Source organism: Primulina huaijiensis, chromosome 1 (genome assembly GCF_012295235.1).
Source record: "Primulina huaijiensis isolate GDHJ02 chromosome 1, ASM1229523v2, whole genome shotgun sequence".
NCBI lineage: Eukaryota > Viridiplantae > Streptophyta > Magnoliopsida > Lamiales > Gesneriaceae > Primulina > Primulina huaijiensis.
The window spans coordinates 22,613,328-22,630,198 of NC_133306.1; the positions used below are offsets into that span (position 1 = coordinate 22,613,328).

A 16,871-nucleotide genomic window follows, 5' to 3' on the forward strand; every position below is an offset into this window, starting at 1 on the left:
TGTTTCCGTTCATAGCCACAAGCACAAGCACGGCTTGACTATCCCGCTTCAAGTGCTACAATAATACGTGTCAATAATCTATGTGTTAAGTTTTAATGGTCGTCTTGACGACATGAGCAATTGATTCATGATGTAATATGATATATTTTCATCATCCGAAATAAAAAATATATATATAAAAAGTTCTCTACTTTTTAAAAGCAGTTTAAATCAAGCATAGGCGACAAATTTGTTTAATACGAGAAAATGTGTTTAAGAAAAGAGGAAATATAAGAAAATGTTTAGGGGTGTACCTGATATTATACGAGAATACATGGGTTCGACGAGGAAATAACCCTCAGTCGCCGCCTTCCGCCTACTGAACTGGAATTTCAGTTCATCACTTTGATCTGTTAATTAACTGTCGATGGTTTTTTTCTGCGTAAATTCAGTTTCAGATGAGGCTGTTACAACTTGTTTTTTTGGTTGCTTTGGCATCTGGGCTCGCAGCCATTTTCATCAACATCGTTGGTTTTTCCGATCCAGGTATGAATTTGTGCATAAAATTTATTGTTTCACTATTTTTCCTTTTTCTTATGGAATAAATGTGGTTTTGTGTCGATGATTCATGCGCAGAGGGGCCAAATCATCTTTCTAGCGAAGATCTGGAAGCGTTGGGATCATTGCGGGGTTATTTCAAAAAGTGTGTGGTGAGTTTTTTCGTTTATCGTTTTCTTTACAATTTGATGATTCTGTTTTTGCATTTTTATCATTCATTGTTTTATAAATATATAAATGCTTGATAAAAATTGCAATTAAATAGATAATATGCCGCGATTGAAAATAAATAAAAAACTGTTAAAGATTGTAATCTCTTATAAAGATTTGAACATAGTGAAGGGAGGAGGAGTGCCATCCAAAACAGAATGGTGGAAATTCCTTAATGTTAGATAATGAGATCTGCAAAGGAAAGGTTTGAAAGTGGAGAGAATTTGAACAATGAAAGGTTTAAACTTCGTATGTCATTAATTGTGTATTTGTAGTAGTTGGATGAACTAATGCAGTGAGAGATGTGAGCATCACATTTATGTTCTCAAGCTTTCAAGTAACTTTATAAAGAAGTTCAACAGAATTTAGCTATCTGATCCATAATTAGAAAGATTGGTAAAATCTGCAAACGTTAACTCCTTCCAATAATGGGAATATCCCTCAGGTGACCTCTGAACAATGAATTTGGATGGTAAGGCCGAGATTAAAAGATGTATTAAAAGTCAAGAAGTATGGAAGATATTAGAAAGTAAAAGGTTTATGGGGCTTGCCTTAAGAATTGAATTTGGTATTTGTGGTGGCTGGAGATGGACTATTGGGGTGTGAGCTCTGAGCTTTTTACTGTCAACGTTCTCCTAAAATTGCACTAATTATATCCTCCCATTAACTTTCCAACTTCATGCATGAGGAGAGCTCCCGAAATTCTTGGTAGTTAATTTTGAGTTTCTGTGCTTGACTTGGTTAGCTTTTGTAGAGTTTTATCAGGTACTCTTTCCCACCTTCGAATTCCGGGACAAGCACTTACTAGATAAAAGCCCGCTTTTACTGATCCATTAGGTTGAGTTCAAGCAGTGTTATTCAATGTCTTAGGCCCATCACGACTTATCACTTTTTGGCTTGGTGATTAGATAATGAGCATTCATGTTTGTAGGCTTTTCTGATCTTTTGTGCTGATCAAATTTTTGTGTTTGAAAGTGGACAGCAGTGGTTTGTTTTACCAAATTCCACTGACCCACCCAACCACAAGAGATCGTATGGTTATATATTCGAGTTTAAGTAACTCTTGTGAGAGGTTCAACCTCTCGTTGTTTAAAGATTGTGCGCGTTCCTTCTTTTATTGGGAAAATACGTTTAATGACTTTTTTTGATAAACATTCACCGAGCACCATAATTTTTTTAATCATCATCATCCTTTAATTAATTTTATTATGTTTGTATATATATGTGGAAATTTAGGAAATTTGAACGAGTCTTGGTTGGTGTAATTTTTTTTCTTTATCTTAATAGGAAAATGTAGAACTGTTTTTTTTTTTTCGAATTTTGATTTTGTTTCTAAAACTGTTTTTTTCCATGTGTTTATGTGGAATTAGGATCTTGAATTCGAAGTGAGAAAAAATGATATTCACATTGACTTGCCTGTTTTTGCTACAATTTGTTGTTGATCTGATTGGTGCCACTGATGCATTTTGATGGATTGCTCTTGATGGGCAGAGAGTTTTACAGTAGTAAAGCGAGTGTGTGGTTGTAAACTTAAGTAGGCTACTCCAGAATCCAAACGCTCATTCTTCGAAGTGTTTCTGCTATTTCAGCCCTCTGATGCAAATTTCTCTTTCTTAGTTGGCTCTTACTATGGTTTTTCATGTCAAAAAAGAGAAATGGTCTGCCATTTTCGTTGTATGATTTGAGTTTATGTTGGTTTATAGAGATAGCAGAAAATATGAGTTTATCAAGATTCTGATCTATTTACTTCTTTTTATTGGTATAGTTGGTGCATCAATGGTACAACCCCAGTACCCCACAATTTAACTGGGATTTTGTCTTGTATAATGTGTATCTATTTTACTTTGAGAGCTTCACGATCATGTGTTAGTTTTACTGCTTTAGCTTTTATTTTAGTTTTACTGCTTTAGCTTTTATTTTTGTAGTACACTGAATACATTTCTACATAATGCAGAATGCCAATGGATTAGGTTTACAAGCATTAAGTGGAAAGGACCCTTGTGAGATTTCTATGAAGTTTCCCAGTGATACAACTCCAAAATGGGTAGGTTTCCTACCTTGATTAAAATTGCCCCCAGCAGTCATGATGTTTTCTTGCGTATAACCACATACATGATGGCCTTCCTGATTTTACTTGGTCTGCCTTCTAGAATTTGGAGAGATATATGGTTTTAACAGAGTTATATTTTCTAATATCTTAGCTAGTAGCAAGGATAAATTCATCATATTTAAATATCTTATCCAGCTTTCTCACAAAAGTTCATATGTTAAACTTCTGAACAGAAAGATCCTAAAACAGGTGAACTTGAAGGGCTGTTATTTGATTTTGATCTATGTGAAGCAGTAGCTACATGGGAACAGGTCAGTGTTTAATCTGCAAATACGGGTACTATCTTACAGAGTAAAGCCTGTTGTCAATTGATTAGTGCATTTGTTTTTGTGTTTTCACAAGTCTAATAAATTTCCTTCTCATTTTTCATTGTATGATATCTGCATTTTGAAGCTCTTGATAACTGTTTCTTTTAGAATGTTATTTTATCTGCTACAATTGATTTGTTATTTAGTGAAGACTTGCTCAGGTAAGGAATAGCACCACGGTACTAACTCGAGAATTCATTGATGCTTTGCCAAATGGATGGGAGGAATATGCCTGGCAGAGGATCAATAAGGGTGTACTTCTGTAAGTATTATGCTGCGAGCTGCTAACCCATTGTCTGTACAAATGCCCATTATAGTAAGCTTTGAATAAGTGGAGCAGAGGTTCAGAAGCATAAAATGAACTTCAAATCATATGCGTTGATGTTTGTGGTTGATAATAGAATAATGATTCGGTTGACTTCTCCAAGTTGTGTGTCCTTGGTATCTTGTACGTAGGCGTGATTCTTTGTAGTTCATCGAGTTTAATGTTAATCATTGTAGGCGAAGACAATAAATTTCTGCAGATCACTGAATACTGTTTTATTCACTACATTTCTGATGCCGATAGATGCCTACTATTTTTCGTTCCTCCTAATGAATTTTTTAAAAAACAAGCAATATTATTTGATTCGTAAATAGCACGTCTTTTTGTAAAAAGGGAGGCTTAGTGTTACATATTTAGCTGTTATACCACTTTTTGAACAATGACCTCCTTAAATACCCATTGTTGAGTTACTATTTCCATATAGACCTGTAACACTGTCAATGATGGGATGGTGTTTAACAGGCTTTATTTGAAGAAAAATTTTATGCTCAGCCTTGTGATTGTTTGCTCTCCCTTCGGTTTTTCTTATTGTCTCAATCTTATGCTTTAATATGGCGAATAAACATTTGGTGCACTGAACACTTATGAATATGATGCTACTTTTCAGTAATTGTAGATGTCCGTATGCACTCTATCCCTCCACCTTCCAAGTTCGATTTTTTTTTTGCTGCAGGGATCGATGTAAGAATAAAACTTTGTGCATGGAGAAACTTGCTCTGGTGCTCCCAGACGGACCACCTTACGTACCAAGGCAATTTGGTCGATGTGCTGTTATTGGTAACTCTGGCGATCTTTTGAAAACTAAATTTGGCAAAGAAATAAATAGCTATGACGTGGTTTTGAGAGAAAATGGAGCACCTATTCAGGTTGTCATTCTAATTTTATTTAACTTCCGCTTGTGATATCCACATGCTCTCACCGTTGCCTTGTGCTTTATGCAGAACTTTTCAGAAAATGTAGGTACAAAAAGTACGTTCCGCCTTCTTAATAGGGGCTCTGCAAAAGCTCTTGATAAAGTTGCAGAGTTGTATGGTATGAACATGATTCACTAGTCTTGAACATTATTCTCGTGTGGAAGTTAACAAATTCGAATTTTCAGATAAAGGAAAGGAAGTCTTGATTGTTAAAACAACAATTCACGATATCATGAACAAGATGATCCAGGTGTTTATATTTGCCAATTTACTCTAGTAAATTAAGTTTGATCCTATGTGATTTGTGAAAAATCTAATTTTAAATACTTATCTTTCTACTTTTAGGAAATTCCAATTCTAAATCCTGTATATCTCATGCTGGGATCATCATTTGGATCAGCTGCAAAAGGTACTGGACTTAAGGCTCTTGAATTCGCTCTTTCCATATGTGACACTGTTGATATGTATGGTTTCACCGTCGATCCTGGTTACAAAGAATGGTACGTAGCCATTGGAAGAAGTTTCTGAATGCATTTTTTTTAAGTTTGTATTGTTTCTTATTTTGGAGCCTCTGTATAACCTCAGGACCAGATATTTCTCAGAGTCTAGACAAGGCCATACTCCTCTGCATGGTAGGGCCTATTATCAGATGATGGAATGCCTTGGAGTAAGCTCGAAACTTAAATCTTTTAATGCTGAAGTTGTACAAATGATTTAGGTTTACACGATGATATTGCCTTGTCCTGTATATTCATCGTAAATCTGCATAACTGCCTTAACACGTTGATAAATTATAGGAATATAATATAACTTTGTTTGATCACAAAGTTTGCCTTGCCCTTTGTTGCTGAGATGTTGCGAGTGATTATCTTATGGTTCTTTGTGTTATTCCCGTTTACTCTGCTAACTATATCAGTTAGAGACACATTTACTTAATATGACTAGGGTTCGCTATCACAAATTTTCTGTCTGATATTTTCTCTATGTGTGTTATAAGCTTATCAAAATCCATTCTCCAATGCGGGCAGATCCCAATCGTGTTGTGAAGTGGGTACCAAGCCACAGTTTAGTTTCTGCTGCTCGGATTGCATCAGAGAAATTGTTGAGGTAATCATCAGTTGCTTTCAATTAAATTTTGTGTATTGTTCTATTTCATTCCTCATCTCATCTCATCTCATCTCATCATCATTCATCTGCAATTTGATCTTTGTATACGTTTTGCACGTGATATTTCGACTAAGCGGTACAAATGATAAATCACTGCCTAAATTAGACAATATAGATTCTTGGTATTTTTCTCTTTACCACAATTAGATGGTTCGACATACCAAGAATTTTTTTATTATTGGAAAATTCCCTATCATCATTGGGTGCTACAAGTGGATGGAGCCACGAAGCCAATTATCTTGGTCGAGGAGGTTGAATGTAAATTTGTGTTTTTGCCATTTTTCTCCAATTTCCAAGCAAATCATTTGCGCCCATTTACAAAAAATAGGCTAAAATGAAACTCATATTTCTAAATTTTCAAATGAAAGAGACCATAGGATCGAAACACGCTAAAATGCCTGATTGTCGAAGCATCCTGGACAACTTGTAATAAATGAAATTAAAGAACATTAAATTTCGTGCCACATATTCTTGTCCATGAAGCGTATTGCGGAGTTTTAACCTATCGCTTTTAAGCTTCATTTTTCTCCTATAAAGGTGCACACTTGCGATGACCTTGGTTAAATCCAATATTTCTTTTATGAATATTAGATCTCAACTCATACATTAGTTTCTTCTTATTGATAGGCGGGTTGGAGCAGGTTCTTCAGATCCATTAGCTGCATGTTCCATCACCGCCAAGAAACCCAAAGGAAAATCTTCACTTGCATCGGCATCAAGCTTGAGAAAAGCTGCAGTTGAACACCAAAAATATGTAAGAGACGCCACCATGTATCCTTTGGAACACAATCCAGGACATGGTCTTCTGTGTACAGCCCCATAGAGATGAAACTCGTTTCGGAGGCGTATACTGCCACAGACGCATGCACGTCTTCGTTCTTTTCATAGCATCCACAATGGAACGCATGTTTCACAGTGCTGACATATTCGTTTCACTAGGATTTGTGGTATTGCCTGAAGGATCTTTGAATAGAGAAGGCACAAAAGATGATCCCATGTTGCGATTGATAATACTGTCATATTAATGTCCTCCTTTCTTCGGGCTTTCGTGGAACTTAGTATTTTTCGTGTTGTCTATAGGGTTTTTAATTTTGTTCGTTGGACTGTTTCTTGGACTTTCACCTTGTCAATGTGAAGAAGTCATTTACGTTGACACAATGCATTAAAGATTTTTTTTTTAAACGTGATCTGGATGAAAGTTCGGATGCTTGAACGGATCAAGAAATTCCAGAAAAAGAAAAAGAAAGAAAAGAAAACGTCCCGATAATTAGGTACAGTAAAAATAACTGAAAATATGTTCTTATAAATTCAATAGCGACCATCATCTCGGAAAGAGGTGCAGAGACGTCAATAATGCGAACTTAAGGGGAGATCTACGAAAAGCTTGATGCTGTTGTGTGATTATATTTTTTCCTTGAAATATAATAAAGTTAATGAAATAAATGATTGTAATAAAAAATATATATTTAGAGCTTTTACTGTCTCGATACGAATCCATCAAATACACCCTCAAACTTTTGATGCATACAAAGAAATAGGTATCTGGGCTGGGCCAACTTAATGGGCCGACATGATACTGGGTTAAGCCAGCATAATATACTGGTTAAAAGCCCAAAACATTACAAAAAGCATGATACTCAGTACAACCAGAAACATAAAAATAAACCCACCAAAATTTAATGGATCAAGGTATTTGGGGTCCGATTCAAGAACGGACTTGCAAAAGGAACATAAAATAAAGCTACTGTAGACAAATTGTCGCCCAACCAATCAAAAAACTCTGCCAACATTTAAACAAACACCAGCGCCACAAAGTGCCAAATCCAAGGGCAAATTAGTCAATTACAACTGCACAAGATCATCGTGACCAAGTATAATGGGGGTGGATCGACCAGAATTCCGACCATTTTCTGATGTTATAATAAAAACCCAATGGGTAATCAATCAAAGAGGATGTCTAATGGGCCGTTTAATCGGGCCCCACCGCGTGGAAAAATGAGAAATTACCGCGTCTCTAACGCAGTGATGAAACGCTGGCGTTTTCCCCTCATAGATCGCATTCACGCAATCTTCGCAGACAAATTTCTCCTCGATGTTTTTCGTGTAATCATCAAACTCTTGGGAAGAATCCATATCCAGATTGAGGTTTGGGTTTAGGTGCGTACCATAACCTGAACCAAAGTTCGGCGGATTCACTTCTCCTTCACCCCACGCTAACGGATAATTCTCTCTCTGAAACCTGAATCTCTGCAACTGATCATTCAAGTCCGCCAGCTCCGACTGCGGAATACGGTCATAAAACGGTGAAGGCTGGTTCCGCTTCAAAAGGATTAGACTTTTCGGAGGCGGAGGTGGTGCAGAAAACTCGATCCGATCAAGGATGAAATCGGAGAACTCAACATCGTTAGTTACTCTCTCCCTTCGGTTCCTCGACTTCCGTGACCTCTTCAAGACAACCAGGAAACGACAATCCTTCTGCCGACATATCAATCCAAAGTTTACCTTCCCGGTGATCGGGATTCTCCGGCGATACTCAGTGAAAGGCAGCGCCGGAACCTTCCTCGTGTCGACGAGGTAAATAGAAATTTGATTAGGCGATATCCCGATCTTTTGGCTCAGCATGAGTTGAAACGGCTTGTACTGTAAAGCAGGGTTTATTTTCACACTTCCTATGTTCATCTCCTTCTCCCCGTCGAAGAACGCCACCGGAAACTCCGGCCCGCCGCTTTCCTCCACCATGGCGTCAACTTTACCCAATATTTTGATCGACCATAAAAGGAGAAAACTGAATGACCGAAGAGAGGAATGTTTTATATAGCGTGGGGTTGTAGGGGTATTACAGGAAATAAATTTTGGCTATGGGGGTATCTTTGGAATTGAAAATGCAGATTGCGTGGGGTTTACCGAGTGGCTTCCACAGCATACTTTTGGCAATTACTTGTGATCCAAGCAAAAGTTTGTATGCAGTTGGGTCTGTCTTTTTGGTACTATAATCGCTGTTTAGCACATACGCTTTTGGAAAAATGCCCTTTCTTGTTGGGATTATCGGGACGATAATTCTCTTTTTTCCACGCTTTTGACTCAAAGTCTCGACGTACTTTTCACGATATTTCCTGAAGATAATATAATTCCCTTAATAGAAAATTTATGGGTTGTGTCTAGTTGAATTTACCCAACTCAAGTATTTTGATATAATAAAAAGTATAGAGTTATTTGAAGATAGTACGTGTTCGGCAGTGATTTTGAAAGTGACGTAAGGTTGTTTTATCAAAAATTATAGCTAGTAGTAATTGTGCAACTCAAATTTCTTAAACTTTACAACAGTTCAAGTACAAAAATNTATATAGGGTATTCGAGTCGGGTATAAGTAGATTCGTTAAGACCCGTCTCCATCCTCATACCCGATTGCTCATTTATTTAATCAGGTAATAAATCTTCTGCATATTCTCTTCCATTAGGGTTAGTATCGAATTTTCCATCGGATTCGGAGGAAATTGTCATCCATACAAGCATGAGGAATTATTGCACCCAACAATCTCTCCCTCAATAATTACACTTCTTGCAATCAATGAGAATCAAACCTTTGACATTGGTTTTGATACCAATTGTAGAACAGAACGATTTCATCTTTACCAAAAGTCATAGCTTGTGATAACCGTAACTTTAATATTTTAAACAGTACATCAGCTTGTTCTAACAATCATAAACAATTCTTGCATCCAACATACAATGACAATGAAGAAGATATAAAAATTATGTATTATGTACATATACATCCTCAAGGACCTCAACCGTTTAACATAATGCCAAACCTATGTGCAAGAAGATTAGAAATTATGGTCTTTCTTTGAACCAATCGCCTTCAAATTTCCTTCTTCCATGATAAGATATTGAGCTTCTATGATGCAAAAGTAGAACAAAAGGATCTTCATGAAATTGGTTAGAATTAGCATGCAATCAGAGATGATTATCATCCTTGGCAATTAAGTTATAAACTATTGGAATCATGACATATCTATATATTACGAATTTTTTTATTTTTTCTTTTTCTTTTGTTATGTTTTTTTCCCTTTATATACAACAAAAAATTGAATCTCTGTCATTATATTGTAACATAGGAGTGCATATGACCCAAAGTGCCAAAGTGATGTACTTACCATTTATTGCTAATAAATTTGTATAGTACAAGTACTAATAGTTTTTGTTCCCTACTTTTTTTTTTTAATCATAATATGTGTTGGTTTGTTGTATAAATATTAATATATGTGCAATGTAGCTCGAGCTCAAATTCAAATTTAACCGATAGCTGGAGAACCAAATGAATCGAATGTTGGAATCTATGAAGACCAAAAATTTGTTCCCTAGTGCGCAAAAATCCAGCGCCAGAAAGATGAGGCATATCATTAAAATATTACTGCATACACTTTTCATGACTATATATAATAATGTCTTTGATAGCTTCTCCTTCATTTTCCCACTCGCAGAACTCCGAGAATGGGGGCCTGAATCATCTTTTAAAGCTACAAAGAACTGCAGATAGCCAAAGGCCTGCTGGGGCAGATGCTTGCTCAGCGAAGGCATCCATTGCAAATTATATGGACAAGTGTCAAGTCCATGTTATCAAAGGCATTATGGAAGTACAGAATACAATTGTTGGAACAAGAAAATGTTTCTAACAGAAGAAAAGCCAACAGACAAGATTTGCATAAACATTTACCACAGCTTCAAAACAAGCAAGAAAGAAACTAAAGCCATCACCTAAATAAGAAAGGTGAAATGTCATCCTGGCCAAGGTGAATCTGACTACTGTTCTAATAGATGGTTTTCATCTATCACGAATTGGGAAACTCTCTCACAAGAAAAAATTTAAAAAATCAACAAAGCTTCACAAAAGACATGAAGTTTATCGAAATCTGTAAATACCTATTCTCATAATTTCACAGCAAACTTGAAGCTGCCTATAGGTACCTATGCTCATAAATTTTCCATGATGCGCCTCAACATTTGCGATGGAGCCATCTGCCAGTTCTTTACCAATGGTCCTTCATTTCTGGTGTATAGACAAACGAAACCTGACCCAGACAATGGTCTAATGTAAGATTAGGAAATTGTTCGGAAGCTGTGACTGATTAATGAAATCTATCATTCTGCATCTTAAAAAGCAGGCTTAATTCAATCTTCAAAATATTTTGAAGATAGCTGAATGGAATCCCAAGTTCTTTCTCATATTTTACATGGTGTTTTCCTTCTTCGAATTCAAGATTAAATATAGGGTTAACAAAAATCAGTTAAGATATGTCGACCAATTAAACATTTTAAATGTTTCAATCCATCACACAAGCAAAGATGAGACAGAGGAGTTGCATGAGCCTGCTCCAAAGCTATGGGCATCCCGCCACATCATTGCCACTGATAGGCTTTCAAATGATCATATGCACTCTGAGTTTTGTATTTTTCCTCGAACGTCAAGTTTGTTTTGGTGATGGTGCCAAAATTATTAATGCATTATTTGTGTACGACACTAGAATACAATATTATAGTCGTCATTTGATAAAAATCCTCTAAGCTTTTGACCATCAATGTTCATTTTTTATGTTAAAATTCATAACTTTCAAGATGTAAAAGCTAGACGCACACCAGTAAAGTTAGCTGATTCTGTAACACTGTTTCTATTTGCATTTTGCACAACAACAGAATTTGTCTCATCTTGCCATCTTTGTACATATGATGGAGTACAGAGGTAATGGCACATACCCTAGTCGAACGGTTGGTAGATGAATGAAAAAGACAGTACTAAACACTGAGCTAACTTCAGAAACCCAAGAAGCCATAACATCTAGAACAAGATTTGCAAGTTTTTTACTGCTTTGAAACAGATAAAAGGAAGGTATCAGATAATATTGTCTTCGTTTTACAATTATGGCTAAACTATGATCAAATATGGTTTTATATATATATAACTTTTGTTGTTTAGACGTGTGAATGTGGTTACATTGCAAGTGACTCCAGCCACAATTGTTATTCTTTTTGCATTTGGGGTTTGAGGAGTACAGATCATATACCCAATACAAACAAGGACACGGATATTATAGAGATTAATATATTCAGATACAATTCATCAGCAAATGTGGAAATTTCTATCCCAGTTTAGATTCAATTGAAATGGGATAGTCGGATAGAAGTGTATCGAGATGTCCACAAGGCAACAGTCACCAAATGACAAAATTGTGGATTTTCCAATATGCGACAGAGTGCCAAAGAAAAAGTAGGTAGTCAGCTTTGATTGAAGTCCAATACACTAACACAAAATTGAATTCTCCAATTCAAACAAAACAGGATGCTAGAGGATAATCGTTGTGTCTTACAATCACAAGACACAACTGAGATCAATTATAAATTACCCGGATAAACTTGGAAACTTGAGAGTAAAGTTAGATGGAAACTTGCGTATTCCGCAATCTGGATAAGTCCATTTCTGAAGGCACAGTCCAGAACTTCTAAAATGCGGGAAAGTATATATGGATCAAGACCTTCATCTGCTGTAGAGTTGACATGAAAGTCCGTGAATAAGTTTACATTCTTTAACAGATTAACACTTTCTCATTCTACAGAGATAATATCATACATCATTTTTTTCCTTCAAAGGATTTACTTTATCATATTTTCTTAACAGCACAACCTATCTAAACTTTTGTTAGTGTTCCTTCTGATACATAAAAAAAATTAACTTGCTGCTACATAAATACCTGCAAACTTGGCATTGCATGGTATCAGCGACTAAATGAGAATATGAAGTTAGATCATGAACGAACAGGAAATCTATATATACATAAACATTTATTTACATAGCGATATATATATAGCTATACACACGCATATACACAATATATTCCTATATTCCATTAAAGGTCATATTCTGAAGGATATGGAAGAACAAAAGTACATGCACAAAGGAGATCCAATAAGTTGCAATTGTGGAAGATGAATATAGATCACAGCAATCGCAAATTATTGATCCATGAAGATGGTCACAAAGAAAACACAAAAATTAGCAGAATTTTAATCGCGAACAACAACAAAGATCTCAAGATGGCTCATTAATACTCACACAAGCAACAAGAAACTAGTGACTGCAGAAGCAGGGAGTCAACGAAAGAGAAAAAACAAAGGCAACAAATGGCAAGTACTTGAATTTCTACACTGAGCCTTACAAACGGGCCATAGCATACGTCTGCAAAACAAGAATCACATTAATATGTAGAAAATGTAAACTAAGAAGAAAAAAACAACCAACAGTCCTCACCTTTGTCAACTTGTCTGCAGTAAAAACCTACAAGACCATACTGCATCTTGTCAATTTCACGAGAGATAGGAGAGTTCACTGGAACTTTTTGTCCAACGCGGTTAATTGTCCCACATCAGTTATTGGATCTCAGGTTCCAACATTATGTGTTAGACTGGCTATAGCTGGGCCACTCGTTCTGCCCATAGTTGAGTCAGTTACAAATTTAACGCTCCAAATGTTCATTTCTAGACATGAGAGGTGTGTTAGTTGTCTAAAGCAATGCATCATTGCAATAGCCATGCATGAGGTCGTTTGGTCCTTTCGACCATTCAAGAAACCATCACTCTGTTGAGACTAGAGGGCATAAGCCATAAAACTATCCCTCTCTAGGAATCAAGCAAAAGGTTTGGCAAAAATTAAATATGCTCCATCTGAAACCTAACTGCTCTAGGCAGGCATTCATCTACATTTGTAAGACACACTCACACACTATAAATTATGGTATTATTATGTTTTTATGTTACACTGTTCTATATCAGCACACAAAAACATCCCAATTCAAGGTTCAAAGTTTCACTCTATAAATTTGAAAAAGCTGGTCAATCTAATTAACCTTTGCTCCACGACACATCAAATATTAGTCAATATATCGGTTCTCGATTAAAATTTTATATAATTATATCCACAAGTATTTACACATATGAACTTGCAAGATCCCTATTCTGCAACAACTCATTAACAAAATCTCCTAGGCAGGTGGATTTAGTAGAGCCTCGTTTCGTGTTTTAGTGTTTTCACACATCCTGCGTGTGTAATAAACTGAACATTGGGAATCCATACCCAAATTAATATCCAAATCATATTCATGCAAGTTGGCAGGGCATTTTCCAACAAAGATACAAAGTACCATTGACCAACTAAATTTGACATAATTTTGATCACGCTTGGCCCAATATCTCGAGTTTTTATAGGCAGAGCAATCAATATTTTATAGTTTTAACATTCTCCACGACAATAAATTTAACAATTAATCCCAACGCATTAACTCAAATTACTTTTAAGTCCAATTATCATTAATAAATCCAATTAGATGCATACTTTTATTTTCAAGACTATTTAATTTATTTTATTAATTAATTATATATATATATAAATTATATTATGATAAATAATTATCAAATCAAATATACAATTACAATATTGATAAAATATAATAAATAAATAAATGTCACCAAAATCCGGAGGTATTGTTTTCGAACGATTGAAAAAAATAATCATCATTTTAGTTTTTCAAAATTTGATATTGATCATTTGGAATACGGGAAAGTTTTCAACATGCAAGTTATAGATCATGAAAAAAGAGCTCTTTTAGAAAAAAACAGATGGTGCGTGGCGGCCGAAGCACCTATACGATAGCGCGTGAAAAATCTCACTCATTCATGATTTACGTAACTCCAGCGGTCGAAATTTTTTACACTTGATTCAAACGTTTCTAGTAAGTTTTATGATTTTTCTGCTTGTATTTTAAATTAAATATAAATAAAAAAATTTTTGTTTTATTATATTTTTATCGATATATCAAAATATATTTTAGATGTGAATATAATTTGTTTACTAAGTTATAATTTTTGTAATATATAATTATAATAATATAGATAGAAATTAAGACATGATTTATTATATATTTATTAATATTTTGAAAATATATTATATTTGAGTATTATTTGTTACTTGAAAAACTACGAAACTTACCAGAAATTTATAAATCAAGTGCAAAACTTGCAATCATTGAAGTTACATAAATTATGAATGAGTGAGATTTTTCATGCTTTGTCGTATTAATGCTTCGGCACATTCTATCGATTTTTTCCGAAATATTTGTCTTTTTATGATTTATAACTTTAATGTTGAACACTTTTTTGAATTCGAACGGATCAATATAAGATTCTGAAAAATTAAAATAACGATTATTTGTGTTTCGGTCGTCCGAAAAAACACCTTCAGACTCTGGTGGCAAATTTTTATTTATTATTTTTTATCAATACGATAAATAAAAAAATTAGGTGTACATTTGAGTCAATAATTATTTATCACAATATAATTTTTAAATAAATATAATTTATTTAAAAAAATAATCGATGAATAAATAAAATTTTGAACTTATTAATAGTAATGTACTTAAAAAGAAAATTAGGTTAAAAGTAAAATAAAAAAAATAACTACATATTATATGATATGATAAGTTTTTTGGACATGCAATTTTAGTAGAACTTGATAGCAACGTAATTAGTGACGGTGCATATTTAATTATAATTATAAATAAATATAGATAGTAATTAAATGAAGATTAACGCATAAATGAGCAATTAATGGTGCATGCCAGCTCTCTCAAACAGTAACTTGATATTAATTAATCACTAAATGAATGTATCGATCCAATATACATGAAGTTGACATTTCACGTTTCATAATTAAAACATGATATGCACACATTTAATCTCATCTCCATTTCTCATCATCCTCAGTTCTAATATCATCATCATTATTATTATTATTATGATCGTCGTCGTCATCGACACCATTAATTTTTCACAAAATAGAAAATTAATGTTAGATCATATTAATGTATCAAAGTCGATGTAATTTATTATACTTCTACGATTTGCAAGTTATTTGCAACTATTAAAGGGGATCGATAAAAAACAAAAATTGTGCATATAGGAAGTTTGGAAGAGCGATAAAAACATGATATTTATATTACTGTACGATTCAAAATATTTGAGTTACTTTCATCATAATCATATAACTTTTGATAAAATATCCGGTGTTTCATCGTGTGAATATATTTCGAGAAGCTAGTTTTATATGCCCAATATTTAAATACTTATCGCCGAATTCTGATTGTGTGGTTGGTTTTGAGACAAATACATTAATATAGACAATATTATTCATAACAATGGAATTTTTTGAGACCGGACTTTGGTCTAAGTAATCTATATCAAATTCGAGCCCTCCCCATCCTATAGTTTAGGAAATTTAAAAAAAAAAAACAATGGAATTTTTATGGAATACGCAAAACACCTTCAATCACTGGTGTGTTTTGGTCAAAAAGAGAGTCGATGAACAACAATTTATTTTACACTTTTGTATACTAAGATAAGGACAAAATAAAGGTTTTCTTCTATGACGACACATATATATTATGTAATAAAAGCAAATATAGACTTGTCGTTGGCGTAACAAGAAATCAAATTTTATGCTTTATGTCAGATTAAAAAAAAATTACACGTGTCTTGAATTATATCTAAATTTTGGTTTAAAAAAATTTCTAAATTTATTACTTTTGAAAAATACATGCTATCTTCGACTCTGTAGTTTGTACATAAAAAATATGAAATAAATAATTATATTTTTTAAAGGAATGAAACAAGTTATTTTCTAAATTTATAATCAACGCGTTTTCATATATATTTTTTCAACTGGAATATTGTCTCCATAGATCATAGAATATTTTCCATGGTTTTTCCACAAATATTTGATTTATTTTTGTATTATGTAACGACTAATTGGACTACTTTAAAAAGCAATAATAATGTCCATAATTTTTTGGTAGTACGTAGCTAGAAAATTCCTTGCGGCAAGAAACAAGGCCATGTGTTTGAATAATTGAATATAGGGATACTATTTCAAAAAAAAAAAAAAAAATTGAATATAGGGATACGTTTAAATATATTGGACACGGGTCTACACTGTCACACGTGAAAGCTACCTCTTGGACCATTATTAACAAATTAATCTCCCATTCAATTTTTATTTTTTTTTAAATTGTTTGATGCCTCTCACTGGAATTTTTTTTAAAGAGCTTATGTAAGAAAATTTTATTACAAATTGTAGATTCTTGATCAAGAATTACTTTATTGCAAGTAGTAATATACAAATCAATTTGGTGAGAGAGGAGATCATTGTAGTTTACTGAAAATGTAGTGACATGAATCTTAAAATGTATATAGAACAA

At 34.1% G+C, this 16,871-nt stretch overlaps 1 protein-coding gene and 1 long non-coding RNA gene across 4 annotated transcripts; one reads left to right on the top strand and one right to left on the bottom strand.

Moving 5' to 3' along the window:
* Positions 1 to 282: 282 nt before the first annotated feature.
* Positions 283 to 6,721, top strand: LOC140985441 (sialyltransferase-like protein 2). 3 transcript variants are annotated; one of them, XM_073453308.1, is made up of 12 exons: positions 283 to 525; positions 616 to 689; positions 2,702 to 2,791; positions 3,031 to 3,108; positions 3,327 to 3,427; positions 4,164 to 4,356; positions 4,432 to 4,522; positions 4,590 to 4,654; positions 4,750 to 4,904; positions 4,990 to 5,071; positions 5,402 to 5,511; positions 6,199 to 6,721. In XM_073453308.1, the coding sequence occupies exons 1-12, from the start codon at positions 438 to 440 to the stop codon at positions 6,392 to 6,394; spliced, it is 1,323 nt and encodes a 440-aa protein (XP_073309409.1). In that variant the 5' UTR covers positions 283 to 437; the 3' UTR covers positions 6,395 to 6,721. The 3 variants fall into 3 exon arrangements, with proteins under 3 accessions (XP_073309409.1, XP_073309410.1, XP_073309411.1); XM_073453309.1 differs by lacking the exons at positions 283 to 525; positions 616 to 689 and adding an exon at positions 2,228 to 2,405; XM_073453310.1 differs by lacking the exons at positions 283 to 525; positions 616 to 689 and adding an exon at positions 2,228 to 2,405 and having other exon boundaries at positions 3,047 to 3,108.
* Positions 6,722 to 11,685: 4,964 nt separating this feature from the next.
* LOC140970748 (uncharacterized) lies at positions 11,686 to 12,982 on the bottom strand. Its single transcript, XR_012174180.1, has 3 exons — positions 12,875 to 12,982; positions 12,680 to 12,802; positions 11,686 to 12,107 (listed from the first exon to the last, which is right to left on the bottom strand). It is a non-coding gene; the product is annotated as an uncharacterized lncRNA (long non-coding RNA).
* Positions 12,983 to 16,871: the final 3,889 nt, after the last annotated feature.